This window comes from Monopterus albus, unplaced genomic scaffold (genome assembly GCF_001952655.1).
Source record: "Monopterus albus unplaced genomic scaffold, M_albus_1.0 scaffold118.1, whole genome shotgun sequence".
In the NCBI taxonomy this organism is placed as follows: Eukaryota; Metazoa; Chordata; class Actinopteri; order Synbranchiformes; family Synbranchidae; genus Monopterus; species Monopterus albus.
This window is the reverse complement of record NW_018127998.1, coordinates 964,639-977,838: the sequence shown is the minus strand read 5'-3', so window position 1 is coordinate 977,838 and position 13,200 is coordinate 964,639. Positions and strand designations below refer to the sequence as shown.

Here is a 13,200-nt window from a genome sequence, read left to right as displayed (position 1 = left end):
ATTCTGTGTTTTTCTGTCAATATGGGGTGCTGTGTGTACATTAATGAGGAAAAAAATGAACTTAAATGATTTTAGCATATGGCTGCAATATAACAAAGAGTGAAAAATTTAAGGGGGTCTGAATACTTTCTGTACCCACTGTAGCTGAGGACAGTGCTAGCAAAGGGTTGAGTTTGATTAGCTGTGTACATGGAACTTAGTGGAATTCTTGTGGACTTTGTGGCTGGAACCAAGAAGCCCCCACCCCCCGAGACCAAAAGCCATAATAGCTGAGATTGGTGGGGAGACAGCAACAAGCTGAAGATAACGGAGGGAGGTGTTGATTCCAGACTAAAGCAGCAAATACTACAGCCCAGCTCAGTGGTCATAATGCCCCCATTCATCTATTAACATATCCAGTTCAACTGAAAAGCTCATAAAGCAGATATTCTTTTTTTTTTGAACAGCAATATATTCATATTGTCTGTTTTTATTATGCCTTTTTAACAAAGAGATCCTTGAAATACTGTTCTTTACACTAAATGACAGCCTGAATGAACTGAAACCTTATTTAGCTTTTGAACCCATTCTTTCCTTTTCTAAACATTAAATTATGTACAACAACCAGGATTTGATCAAAATCATCATCACAATCAGTAAAATCCAAACGAGACACTATCCTAACTGTATGGTTGTAGCTGCTGGTTATGTGTGTTATGGTGGTGGGTCTTAACCTTTAAGCTTTTATTGTGCTGTAGGCTAACTCTTCCCTACTTTCTAACCTAGCATAATCCCTTCTTGTTGTGCATTGCTGTGCTCTTGTGTTTAACTGTTTGTTCTTCATTTGGCTAGAGCCTTGCTTTTTATGCCTTAGAGAGTAGTTGTAGTCTGTCTATCCCTTCAATGTTAAAAATGTACTTTCATCCACAGCCTGAACCTACTGAGGAAGACATAGAGAAGAACCCAGAACTGAAGAAGCTACAGATCTATGGTGCAGGACCTAAAATGATGGGACTTGGACTGGTGGCAAGGGACAAAGGCTTTAGGAAGAAAGGTAAGTATCATGGTCGTTTTTTTTTTTTTTAAACCACCTTCTCCGATACATGCAGCTAAATATCTTTAAAGTCTGGCAGTACTAATAGTGAGAAACTTAGAAGTTTTGACAATTTGATGCAGCTAAAAACAAAAAAACAATGACTCAAGCCCTCAATTTTTAGCTTAGTGAAATAAATTGTGGTAACTGCATAGCTTATTTTAGTTTAGATAAAATTACCCTACCATCTTGTAGCCCTGAAACACTCCCTGCTTTGTTTGTAGATGAGCTGCCTCAGACTGTTACTATCAAAGACACTGTGTCTGCTGCTCCTGGTGATATCTCAGTCAAAGCGGAACCACTGGAGCCTCAAGTGGAGCAGAGGGAAGAGGGCACATCTAGTCCCCAACTACCTCCCCCCAGCATCACAGTTAAGACTGAAATGAAGAATGAAGAACTAGAAGAGGTGGGTGGGAAAGAGAATGAGGAGGACGAAGATGATGATACAGATAGACCTTGCACCAAAATGACCATGAGGCTTAGGCGCAACATCAACAACCCACAGAGTGTAAGTAGACCAAGCTGAGTGTAGTATAACAAAGTTTAGCTGAATATTAAAAACCTGGAGAAACCCTGACAAAAACATTTTTTGAAATGAACTGTTGGCCACTCTTAAAATAAATCTGATATACTACCATAAGAAGTTAAAGAGCCCATGGCATGCTTATTTCCAGCAATTTAATGTTTAATCTTGGGTACCTCTAGATTATCTTTGCACCCATCATAACTCCAAATAGTCTGTAATTATTTCAGAACAATAAAACCCGATATCACAAGGACAGCCTCCTCCTGAAAATAAGAAGTTAAGGATAATAAGGATAATCATCTTTATTGGCCAAGTATGTTACACACAAGGAATTTGTTTCTGGTACAGCTAGAAAGCTATGACAGTGCATAAAAAAAAAAAAAAAACCTCACACCTAAGCTACGTTTTTGACATCGACAGTGCCTCAAATCCTACCTGACATGTTCAAGCCAGAATATGAAAGTAGAAAGCATGACAAACCACAACAGCATTGATTTGAATTTCTCCTCCATAGATAAGTAAATGCTATATGTTCCGATGAAAGGAGATTTGTAACATTAAACAAAGCAGTAATTGAGAAACCCATATTTTAACTAACTTCTCCAGCCTTACAACAGTTCTCTCTACAGAAACAACGCATTAACAGGCATCAGGCGTAGACTTTTCTTAGGATCTTTCTTATGAGCAAATTAAGAACAAATTTAAGAAAAACAAACTTTGCAAGGTTTTGGTGAATGAGACACAATGTTTTATGCTTGTCGCTTTCTTAAAGATGGATTCTTATGTGTGTCGAATGTGTGGTCGTGGAGACGATGATGAGAAACTTACGTTGTGTGATGGCTGCGAAGATAACTACCACATCTACTGTCTACTACCCCCACTCGCTGATCCTCCCAAAGGCAATTGGCGATGCCCTAAGTGTGTGGCAGAGGTAAGAATGAATGTTTAAAAGCACTTGTTTGTCTGGAATACTTGTGGTACTCGCATTTCTCACAACTCTTGTCATGTATTGATTATTTTTTTCTTCACTTTTAGGAGTGCAAGAAGCCTACAGAAGCTTTTGGTTTTGAACAAGCTACAAGAGAGTATACTCTGCAGAGTTTTGGGGAAATGGCTGATGCCTTTAAAGCAGATTACTTCAACATGCCTGTCCATGTAAGCACAACCACATGAAACATCACCCTTTCATTATGAAGCATGTCCCTGCCCTGGCTGGCGATAAAGGGAGACACTAATTAGCCTTTGTGTTGTTGTTGGTGTAGATGGTTCCCACAGAGCTTGTGGAGAGAGAGTTCTGGAGATTAGTCAGCAGTATTGAGGAAGATGTGACTGTTGAGTACGGAGCAGACATACACTCCAAAGAGTTTGGCAGTGGTTTCCCCACCAGCAATGGCAAGAGGAAGCTCACAGAGGAAGAGGAGGTATGTACATTGTTAGCTAAATCACACACCCAGATAGTGAGGTCTTCACTATACTGCTTTAGATTAAATCTGCTGAAACAAGTAAATTTAAAAAGTATAATGGGTGTAAAAGGCCAATGTGGTGTTAGAACCAAACATTTTGACATAAATGCACTCTGTCAACAAATCTCTTCTCAAGTCAGTGATGATCTTGAAAATATTTGCATATCAGAAGGTTACCTGAACAGTTCAAGTGCTAAAAGCAGATGAGAAAACAGGGAGCTTGTCTGTAATTTTGTCTGGTTGTTAATGGTGATTATTGGACACTTGGTTGAGATGATGGTGAACATGAAAACACAATGTTTTCTCAGTCTAAATCTGCCGAAAATAAAATCACTCTTTGGTGTAAATTAACATGATATAGTTTGGTTTGTCGCTCGAGTAATATGTGGAGAATTGGAATCAGGAGTTGGAACTGGATTGGATGAGCAGTACTGGAATCTGATTTGATAAAAATCTAGAAAAAACAATCCAAAAAAGGGATTTTAAAAAGGTGGTGGGCCAAAACAGCATAACTGTGGATTTTGTTGTTATTCAGAATGAAGTGTAATGTCCATCCATCAATCTCCGTCCGCTTTATCCGAGACCGGGTCGCGGGGGCAGTAGTCCGAGCAGAGCCTCCCAGATTTCCCTCTTCCCACACACCTCCTCTAGCTCCTCAGGAGGAACCCCAAGGCGTTCCCAGGCCAGCTGGGAGACATAGTCTCTCCAACGTGTCTTGGGTCTGCCCTAATGGCCTTCTCCCAAAGGGACATGCCCGGAATACCTCCCCATGGAGGCGTCCAGGGGGCATCGTAAACAGGCGCCTGAGCCACCTCAACTGGTTCCGCTGAACGTGGAGGAGCAGCGGCTCTACTCCGAGCTCCTCATGGGTACCTAAGCTCTGCACCCTATCCCTAAGGGTGCGCCCAGTCACTCTCCGGAGGAAACTCCTTTCTGCCGCTTGTATCCGTGATCTCATTCTTTCGGTCATGATCCAAAGTTCATGGCCATAGGTGAGAGAAGGAACGTAGATCGACCGGTAAATTGAGAGCTTTGCCTTACAACTCAGCTCCTTCTTCACAACAACGGACCGGTACAAAGACCGCATTACTGCGGACGCCGCACCGATCTGTCTGTCAGCCTGCCCCTCCATTTTTCCCCTCACATGTGAACAAGACCCCGAGATACTTAAACTCCTCCACTTGAGGGAGCAACTCGCCCTCAACCTGCAGAGGGCAATCCACCTTTTTCCGATTGAGAACTTTAAATTGGAGGTGCTAATTCTCATCCCTGCCGCTTCGCACTCGGCTGCAAACCCCTACAGTGCACGCTGTAGGTCTTGAAGTGTAATATTCAATCAAATATGCCAAGTTTTATAATTTGCTCAAAAATGTAAGTGTATGACTAATCTACTTTAGTCAGTGTGGTACCTGTAATCAGTTATTTCCAAACTTCTTCACAGTTGTAGTGAACCACATCTTATTTCTTTTTTTTTCTGTCAGGAATATGCCCGCTGTGGCTGGAACTTGAATGTGATGCCCGTGCTGGAGCAGTCGCTCCTGTGCCATATTAATGGGGACATCTCTGGGATGAAGGTGCCATGGCTTTATGTAGGCATGGTGTTCTCAGCTTTCTGTTGGCACATTGAGGATCACTGGAGCTACTCCATCAACTACCTGCACTGGTACAGAATGCTTACTGTGTTGGTGATGTATGTTGCATGCTACAATGTTTTCTGCTCTTGTTATAGAGACTATGATGACGTAATGTGAAAGAATATAACCTCCCTTCTCTGGTCTTCACTTCCCATGTGTCTTATCATCTACAGGGGTGAACCCAAAACTTGGTATGGGGTTCCCTCTGTGGCAGCTGAGCAGCTTGAGGGGGTGATGAAGAAGCTGACACCAGAACTGTTTGAGTTTCAGCCTGACCTCCTACACCATCTGGTCACCATCATGAACCCCAATATCCTCATGGCGCATGGTGTACCGGTCAGTTTCACATCAACATGTGCACACAACAGAAATGTAGTTAAAAGGTTTTCTTACATGTGAGTTTCTACTGGGCAGGTTGTACGCACTAACCAGTGTGCTGGTGAGTTTGTGATCACCTTCCCCAGAGCCTACCACAGTGGCTTCAATCAGGGATATAACTTTGCTGAAGCTGTCAACTTCTGCACTGCAGACTGGGTATGTTTGTTAGCACTGTCTGAAGTTTTCATTTCACATCATTCACCAGACTGAGACTAGATCACTGTTCTCTCTCCTCCTTAGCTGCCTGCTGGCCGTTCCTGTATTGAACACTATCGAGGTCTAAGGAGGTACTGTGTGTTTTCCCACGAAGAGCTCACCTGTAAAATGGCTGCTAGCCCAGAGAAACTAGATCTCAACTTGGCTGCAGCAACACACCGGGAAATGTTCATTATTGTTCAGGAGGAGAGGAAGCTGCGGAAGGGTCTGATGGAAAAGGTGAGACTCACAAATAGATTTCAGCTGTTGTTGGCCTCTCTGTTTATTTAACCATTCATGCATTTTAAAAGTGCAAGGGGCTAATAGTTCAGATTGATACTGTCAGATTTGTCTGATTATTGTAATGTTCTTATGGTGGAAAATCTCAGATTATTTAATAAACCTTGTGTTGTACCTGCAGGGCATTACTGAAGCAGAGCGTGAGGCATTTGAGCTGTTACCTGATGATGAGAGACAATGTGATAAATGTAAGACTACATGCTTCCTCTCTGCTCTGGCCTGCTCAAACTGTCCCGAGCGTCTGGTGTGTCTTTATCACACTCAGGATCTGTGCAGCTGCCCCACTGAAAAACTTTACCTCAGGTATTCATCTCTTATGTACCTGTGAGAGTGTGTGCATGTATAAAATACATACAGTATATATTGCAGTGAGTATTAAAGATGTTTTTTTTTTGTCTAATGAAGTCTTTGCTGTTCTCCCTTCCTTTTGCAGGTACAGATATACCCTGGATGAGTTGTTAGCCATGTTACACCGGTTAAAGGTTCGGTCTGAGTCCTTTGATTCCTGGGCCAACAGAGTTAAAGAGGCACTGGAGCAAGAAGAGGGAAACAAAATAGGTGGGAAATCAGTACGAGCGAATGCCTTAAATATTATTTCATCATAAAATTATTTTGCATCAACATCACAAGATTAAATGTTTATTGAAATGCAGGAATTGATGACCTGGAGATGCTGAAGATGGAAGCTGCAGAAAAAAAGTTTCCTGACAATGAACTTCTCCGGAAACTCAATACTGTTCTGAAAGACATAGAGTGCTCCCAACAGACTTGTACTAAACTCCTCAGTAACTCAAAAACCAGGTATGATAGAACACAAACTTAACATTTACTCTGCATGTCTGTAGGTTACATGTGCTCACATGTTGCTGTCTTTCAGTGAGAGTAAGATGACTCTGGCAGAACTGAAATCCTTGGTAGAGACAATGCAAAACCTGCCCTGTGTGATGAACCCGTTGGAGGAAGTGCAGGTGAGATGTTACACTTGAACAAGCTATTGTGTTGATTTTTCAAATTGAGTTCTTCCAACACAGATAAAGTACTGTAAATGTATTATTTCACAGCTTAACAGTTGTGTTTTCCTCTGTACTCTGTAATTATCCAGGCGGTTCTGCGGGAAGTGGAGGATTTCCAAAGCCGGGCTCAAGTCCTGGTCAATGATAGGGACTGGAGGAGAGACTCTCCACCACCTGAGCAACTGCAGATGTTGTTGGAGCAGGGGAGCAAGCTGCCTGTTGTGGTGCCAGAGTGTAATTTACTCCAGGGTCTGAAGGAGCAGGGCCACTGGCTGGCAGAGGTGAGGCGTACCCTAGGTGCAGAAGAAGTTGAGAGGCGGGAGGTGACGTTAGATGTTTTGAGGAACCTAATGGAAACAGGCTGCAACGTGCCCCAGAGTGTGTCTGTAGAGACGGCCATGGCAGAACTTCAGGAGCTGCTCACAATTGCAGAACGATGGGAGGAGAAAGCACAGATCTGCTTAGAACAACGGTAAGACAAGTTATGTCATGCATTTTTGTTTGTGCTTCATGGCTGCAGGGATTGTCATCATTCCACAACCACTCTGTCCTGTTCCAAAGATGGCTAAGCTCTTTTTTTGTTGTTCCAGACAAAAACACCCTCTCTCCACCCTGGAGGCAATAGTAAATGAAGCTCAACTTGTCCCAGTCAAGCTTCCAAACATCCTGTCTCTACAGGACTGTCTCACTCGGGCACGGGCTTGGGTAACAGACTTGGAGGAAATTCAGGTAAAACAACCAAAACACTTCTGGTGTCTTTTAGTAGATTGGCTTCATTTTTATTTGCCCAAATAAGCTACATTTCATCTTGCAAATTGTTATTTATTCTTTTTGTTTGTTGTAGAATGGGGAGCATTACCCATGTCTGGATGACCTAGAGGGCCTAGTGGCTATTGGGAGGGACTTGCCGGTCTTCATGGAGGAGCTGAGGCAGCTAGAACTGCAGGTGGCCAGCGCTCACTCATGGAGGGATAAGGCCAGCAAGACCTTCCTCAAGAAGAGCAGTCAGCATAGTCTACTAGAGGTGGGCAACTCGGAGGAAATGGAAAGAAATTGTATTTATTTCAGCATTTATATGCCCATTTAAAATGTCTTGGTGAGGTGACCATCATGTGAGCATGCATTTAACTTGAGTGCTGCCCTGCAGGTATTATGTCCGTGTGTGAAAAGGAGAGAGAGACGAGATGAGATCGAGCTGTTGGATGATTCATTAGATGATTCTGATACCAACACTCTGGGCCTCTCTGCTCAGGACCTGAGGGACCCTGCAGCTATTGTGAGTTTGCTGAACATGTCTCTTTCAGTTTATAATATCTCTAAGATTTAGTTCTGTTTTCCTGTATGTTCCATGCCCGTTTGTTTACATGAGCCTGATTCATGTGCCTTATCTCTAGGTGATGGCCTTCAAAGAAGGGGAAGACCAGGAGAGGGAGGCATTATTGAGGTTTCGGAAGTTGAACATGTGTAAATCTGGACTTAACACTGCAAGTTACAAGGAGGTCAAGGAGAATGGGAGGTGGGATGATGTCATGGAGGTGGATGCATCCAGCCAATCAGAGAACTCTGTAAAAGAGAACAGTAACAATAACCTTGCCTGTACTGCCCCCTCTCAGTCAGTGTGTGTGTGCACCAGGCAGTCACATGCACCTCAGCTCCGCTGCCATCTGTGTAGGGACTGGTTCCATGGTGGCTGCGTTCCTTTCCCCTTTCTGTTCCCCTCCTCTACACCGCCAGTTAACCCCCTTTGCTGGTGGGACTGGGACTCGCGCTTCTTGTGTCCACGATGTCAGCGGTCACGACGCCCACGTTTGGAGACTATTCTGGCACTACTTGTGGCCCTGCAGAGGCTGCCAGTGCGTCTGCCTGAAGGGGAGGCACTGCAATGTCTTACAGAGAGGGCCATCAACTGGCAGGGCCGAGCCAAAGATGTGCTTGAGACACCAGAGCTGCAGCAAGCACTTCACAAGCTGCAAGAACTCAAAGAGACTCTTCACTGTGAGGCAGAGAAAGAGGAAGACATGGAAAAGCAGACAGAAGGGAGTTCAGTCATTGTTTTGTCAGACTCCGAGGGAGGCGAAGGAGATGATGGAATCATTGATCTGACAGAGGAGAATTCACCTAAAAAGGATACCAAGGAAAGGAGAGGCACTCAGGTTAACCCCCTAGTCTGACTTTCTTTTTATTTAAATATCAAACCAGACATAGTCTGTTCAGCTGAATAACTGCATGTTGTGTCAGTAGAATCGTAATAGATGATCTAATACTACTGCAGACTTTCTTTATCACACTGTATCCAGCTTTCCCATCTATTACAATGCTTGTTTGCCCACAGGCTGGATGTGAAAATGGCATCAGCAAGAAGTCAAATGTTACAGGTAAGACAGGATAATAATCTCTATTAAAAAAAAATCAGTCAAGAAGTGGAGTGATGCACTGTCCCATAGACACCAGTCCTGACTGCCTGTCTCTTGCCTCACGATGTCCAGGCGTGGCGTCTCTGCTGCCCCTACTGCCTCTGTTAAAAGGCCCAGTAGTGGAGCTTTCCCCAGCCACCAGGGTCCAGCTGGAGGAGCTACAGTTGGAAGGAGATCTGCTGGAGGTGTCCTTGGACCAGACGCACATCATCTACAGAGTCCTCCAGGCCTCCTCTGTTCCACCCATAGAAACACTGCACACACTCATCCAGGTCAGAAAAAGAAACCTTTTGTGGATTACTGTTATTCATTTATGGATCTGTAAAGAAAAATAATCCAAGGGATAATAAGTGATAAGTGACAAGTTCCAACTGGGTGTGAGGATGTTAAAATACCAAACATTGTAGCACTGAATAGAACAATAGCATTTTAAAATCACCGCTGATTGTTTTGACACGTTTTGTCTGGATTTAAAAAAAAAAAAAAGTCATCCTTAGTGAACTTGACAGGTGTTGGTAGCTAGATTTGTTTTTAACCCGGACAGAGCGCGGCTTTGTGTCCCCTCTTCTTCCAGTTTGCGTGCTAAACTTGGCCGATCGTCTCCTGACTCGAGCTTCGTATTTAAGGGACGTTCCCGATATTAATCTTCTCATGTAACATTTGTCAGGTCTGTTCACTGCAGCTGCCTCCTGCCTAATGTTCTTGTCATCGCTCTCTTAGATTGAGCTTGAAGAGCAGAGACGGGCCAGCCGGGGACGTGCCAAGGATTCCAAAAGGAAGAGAAAAGGCCACAGAGGTGGAAGTGGAGAAGGGGCGGGAGAAAGGCCATTGTATGCCTCGGAGTCCAAGAAAACCTGTCCTCTCAGCCCCTCCCCTCACTTACCTGTCCAGGTCTATCCAGAGGTAACGGCCCCTTTATTTGTTGTTGCTTTATGTGTGTTCTTCTCATTTTCTGAAAATAGTTTTGCACTTCATTTGAATTTGTCATTATTATTATTTTGGCAGGTTTTGTGATACAGTCAACGCTGGAACTCTGTTGGAGGAATTGAAAGGACAGAGCATTTTTTTTTTTGCCAGAAGGCAGTGTCACGTTATAGAAAGATGCAGGACACCCCACCCAAACCATACCCTGCATCCCTTCTCATCCCTCATTCATACATCCAGACACTAACAGAGCAACAACTCCTCTTCGACACTCCTTAACTGGGACATATCTGCACCTGCCATGATTGTTTGTTTTTTTTTCAGACTTGCTGTCTTACCCCAACTTCATTGTCTACTTTCCCTGGATCCATTCTCCCTGTGAACATATTAAGACTTTTGGATCGCTGTGGGACTTATAGCGTATATATAGAGTGTTTTTGGTTTAGAGATGTCTTCAAGGTCAGTCAATATGCTATGTTATCCCAACTGTATTAAATGCTAGTTTGAGCGAAGTCTGTCTCAGCACTGGCGTTCACTTCTTTTGAGCCCAATTGACGCTGGATAAGCTATGGGTTATTTCAGACAGTTCTGTTTGGGCATGAATCCTGAAGCTGAGATACAGCAGGTGGTTTCGACAGCTGATCTTAAACAACAGCACCATAGTTAAATGTGTATTTTTTTTAGTTGTATTGAATCTTGTGTTTGATGCTGTTTTGAGGGGACACGCATTTTGAATAAACCGAGTAAATTTTGGGAAGTGTTTAAAAGCAGGCATTCATGTTTTTGGTGCTACTTTTCCCTAAATGGATATCTGTACCTCTTGGCTTTGTCTTTCTCCTTCCTTCCCTCCACTTGATGCTTTTGTCTTTTAAAGCTCCCGTCCTTCACTCCATGTTTTACCCCTTTCAGTTTGACCAGTTTTTCTCCCTCCATAGTTTCCAAAATTAAGATAACTTCACTTTAACTCTTGTCAAACTACTTGGTTTTCTGGGTTCAAATTATTATTATTATTATTATTATTGCTGATATTCTAGACACACAGTTGTCATGAGTTTGTGTATAAACGTTTCGTTATAATGTTGCCTTTGTTTCTTTTCACTCTTGTTAGAAAAATAAAGGTTTAGAATTGTTTAGGATATTATTTCTCAAGTTCAGTACTGTGTTTTGTCACACTGACTTGTTAAAATCTGGATCTGTAACAGCTGCATAGCACCAATACAGTTTTCATCATCACAACATTTATTTAGAAAAGCTTACACTGTAAAATGTCAGACACTGGACATCACAATATCAAACAAACAAGTACACCATGTTTTTTTTATACTAGGATTTTGATCAAGTTCATGGACACATTCACAATTACAGTATGACAAAGGCTTTCAGTATTTTAAGTACATGGAAAGAGTCATTTCTGCCCCAGTATGAAACATGCATGTCGCTTATTGTCATTCTAGGAACTTGACAGATAACTTTCCAGAAGCATGTTCTGCACAAAAAAAGTCAAATCTGTTTTGGGAATGTGTAGAAATGTGAAGCTGATGCTGCAGACACAACTTTTTTTCTTGTGCTAGTTGAGAATTTTCATTTGCCATGAAACAGCGTTGTTCAGTCAACACTCAAATAGTTGATGTTGCATACCAACCAAAATGTACTGGTTTGGAGAAAAGGAAGTTTTGAAGTGGAGAAAAGATTCCGATATTTTGTCCCTTGAAAGGGCGTCATGTCCTCTGTGCTCTGTATGATAGATCAGTGTGCCTTTCTTTAAAAAGACTAAGCCCATCAGGTCTGTGCTTCAGTTTTAACTCTCTCAGCTTCAGCTTTGAACATTGTGCCACACAGTCCAGTCTGTCTGAGAGGAAGGCACCACTCAGGTCCTCATCAAAAAGCTTCTGTGGTCTTACAGGGATGTTGCATTTACTGTCAACGCATTTTTACATGAGCACTACAAGAATGAACAAAATGTCATAACTGCAGTAACCGGCGTACGGTGTTGCTTCGAAAACTTTCTTAACCAAAAGCCAATTATCGACACTAAGGTTTATGGCACGCAAGTAGCTTTGCTCATAGCGTTTTCACAGCAGCATGGTTCTCAGCCTCACTGAATTTTTGTCTGTTCTGTCATTCATGCAAAATGTAGAGAGGCCTGCAAAGATTCCTTTTCAGTTGTGCAACTCTTCTCTGATGGCTTAACAGGAAGTGGTGCCATCTCTCATTCATGTAATGAGAGCAGTCACAAACAGTTCTTTTTCATCCTCCAGCCTTCTAACTGGACTCCCTCTGATTATGTTTTTGGTTCTGTGTGTGTGTGTCTTCATTAGCAGGATTACAGACAAACAGCTGGATGGATCATCAGCATACTTGGTACAGACATCGGCTTGGACCAACCTTCGAAGTGATTAGAATTTGGCTGAAAAAGGTCAAGGTCACAAAAACTGACGGCCATTTAAAGTTAACATTGAAAACCCCATTTATAACCTGGCCTATAATAAAGATGAAGTGTTCAGGTAAGATGTGCAGTACAACTGCTCACCATACCCTAAAACATGATCTGGATCAAGGAATTTAGGTCACGTTTTGTGTTGTTCTGGATCTCATTTTTCACAAGGGACCCATTTGTGTGAGTAGATGTGCTCTTGTTTCAAGAATGCTGTTTCCACCTTATAGCTGTGAGTCTGTCTATTCGTCCACACTGAACACTTCAATTTTTTTTCTTGTGCATTATCGATAAAGCTGGTACAAGTATAAGGTAAAAGATTGGCATGCTGGGAGAGGTAAAGCATAATGGAAATTGCTGCAAAGCATTTTCCTGACTGGTTTAGGTCCATTCAACCAGACAATATTGAAAAGAAATACACTGTATTTCTTTTCTGTTTGAGGAGATACATACTGTTGTTGGTCATACAAACTATGGCAGTCTCGGTCGAGCTTTTCTCCATTCTGGGCCCAACACAGTATATAATCATCTTGGACTTTGTGTTTCAGAAAATTGCTGCATGAGTGCAGACAGATATTTGTGCCAAGGTGGACTGAAGCAGCTTGTCTTCATCTGAGAGGCCCTATCAAAACATTGTGGCACTTTGTTGTCTCTCCCTTGCTCCCTCTGCCCCATCTCATGTCACACTGTGGTGACAGACAGCAGGGGGTTGTAGACTTTCTTTCCATCAGCAGACCTGGTACCATGAGCCAGTAGCTCCTGTATAGTGATCCAGTTGTCCAGGATTCTGCGACTGCGCTTCTTCATGCTCCTGCGGTGGCACAACTCCAGAATGGAGGTGGGTTCC

General features: G+C 42.9%; 2 protein-coding genes across 7 annotated transcripts in view; one reads left to right on the top strand and one right to left on the bottom strand.

Moving 5' to 3' along the window:
• kdm5c (lysine demethylase 5C) overlaps nt 1-11,055 on the top strand; it is a 21,233-nt gene extending 10,178 nt beyond the window's left edge. For 5 of the 6 annotated variants that reach the window (XM_020611784.1, XM_020611783.1, XM_020611785.1 and 2 more), the window contains 22 exons: nt 910-1,033; nt 1,297-1,580; nt 2,371-2,529; nt 2,634-2,753; nt 2,861-3,019; nt 4,543-4,724; nt 4,869-5,031; nt 5,110-5,229; nt 5,314-5,508; nt 5,690-5,871; nt 6,002-6,126; nt 6,222-6,369; nt 6,446-6,536; nt 6,671-7,053; nt 7,172-7,310; nt 7,426-7,605; nt 7,729-7,857; nt 7,976-8,734; nt 8,914-8,956; nt 9,068-9,267; nt 9,716-9,898; nt 10,001-11,055. In XM_020611784.1, the coding sequence (XP_020467440.1) occupies nt 910-1,033; nt 1,297-1,580; nt 2,371-2,529; nt 2,634-2,753; nt 2,861-3,019; nt 4,543-4,724; nt 4,869-5,031; nt 5,110-5,229; nt 5,314-5,508; nt 5,690-5,871; nt 6,002-6,126; nt 6,222-6,369; nt 6,446-6,536; nt 6,671-7,053; nt 7,172-7,310; nt 7,426-7,605; nt 7,729-7,857; nt 7,976-8,734; nt 8,914-8,956; nt 9,068-9,267; nt 9,716-9,898; nt 10,001-10,009 (4,077 nt within the window). In that variant the 3' untranslated portion in view covers nt 10,010-11,055. The remainder of the gene's footprint in view (nt 1-909; nt 1,034-1,296; nt 1,581-2,370; nt 2,530-2,633; nt 2,754-2,860; nt 3,020-4,542; nt 4,725-4,868; nt 5,032-5,109; nt 5,230-5,313; nt 5,509-5,689; nt 5,872-6,001; nt 6,127-6,221; nt 6,370-6,445; nt 6,537-6,670; nt 7,054-7,171; nt 7,311-7,425; nt 7,606-7,728; nt 7,858-7,975; nt 8,735-8,913; nt 8,957-9,067; nt 9,268-9,715; nt 9,899-10,000) is intronic. The other variant, XM_020611787.1, reaches the window with a different exon arrangement.
• LOC109966710 (PDZ domain-containing protein 4-like) overlaps nt 10,232-13,200 on the bottom strand; it is a 15,968-nt gene continuing 12,999 nt past the window's right edge. The window contains 2 exon segments of the mRNA XM_020611788.1: nt 10,232-13,193; nt 13,195-13,200. The exon segment at nt 13,195-13,200 is cut by the window's right edge and continues 1,863 nt beyond it. Of these exon segments, the coding sequence (XP_020467444.1) occupies nt 13,035-13,193; nt 13,195-13,200 (165 nt within the window). The 3' untranslated portion in view covers nt 10,232-13,034.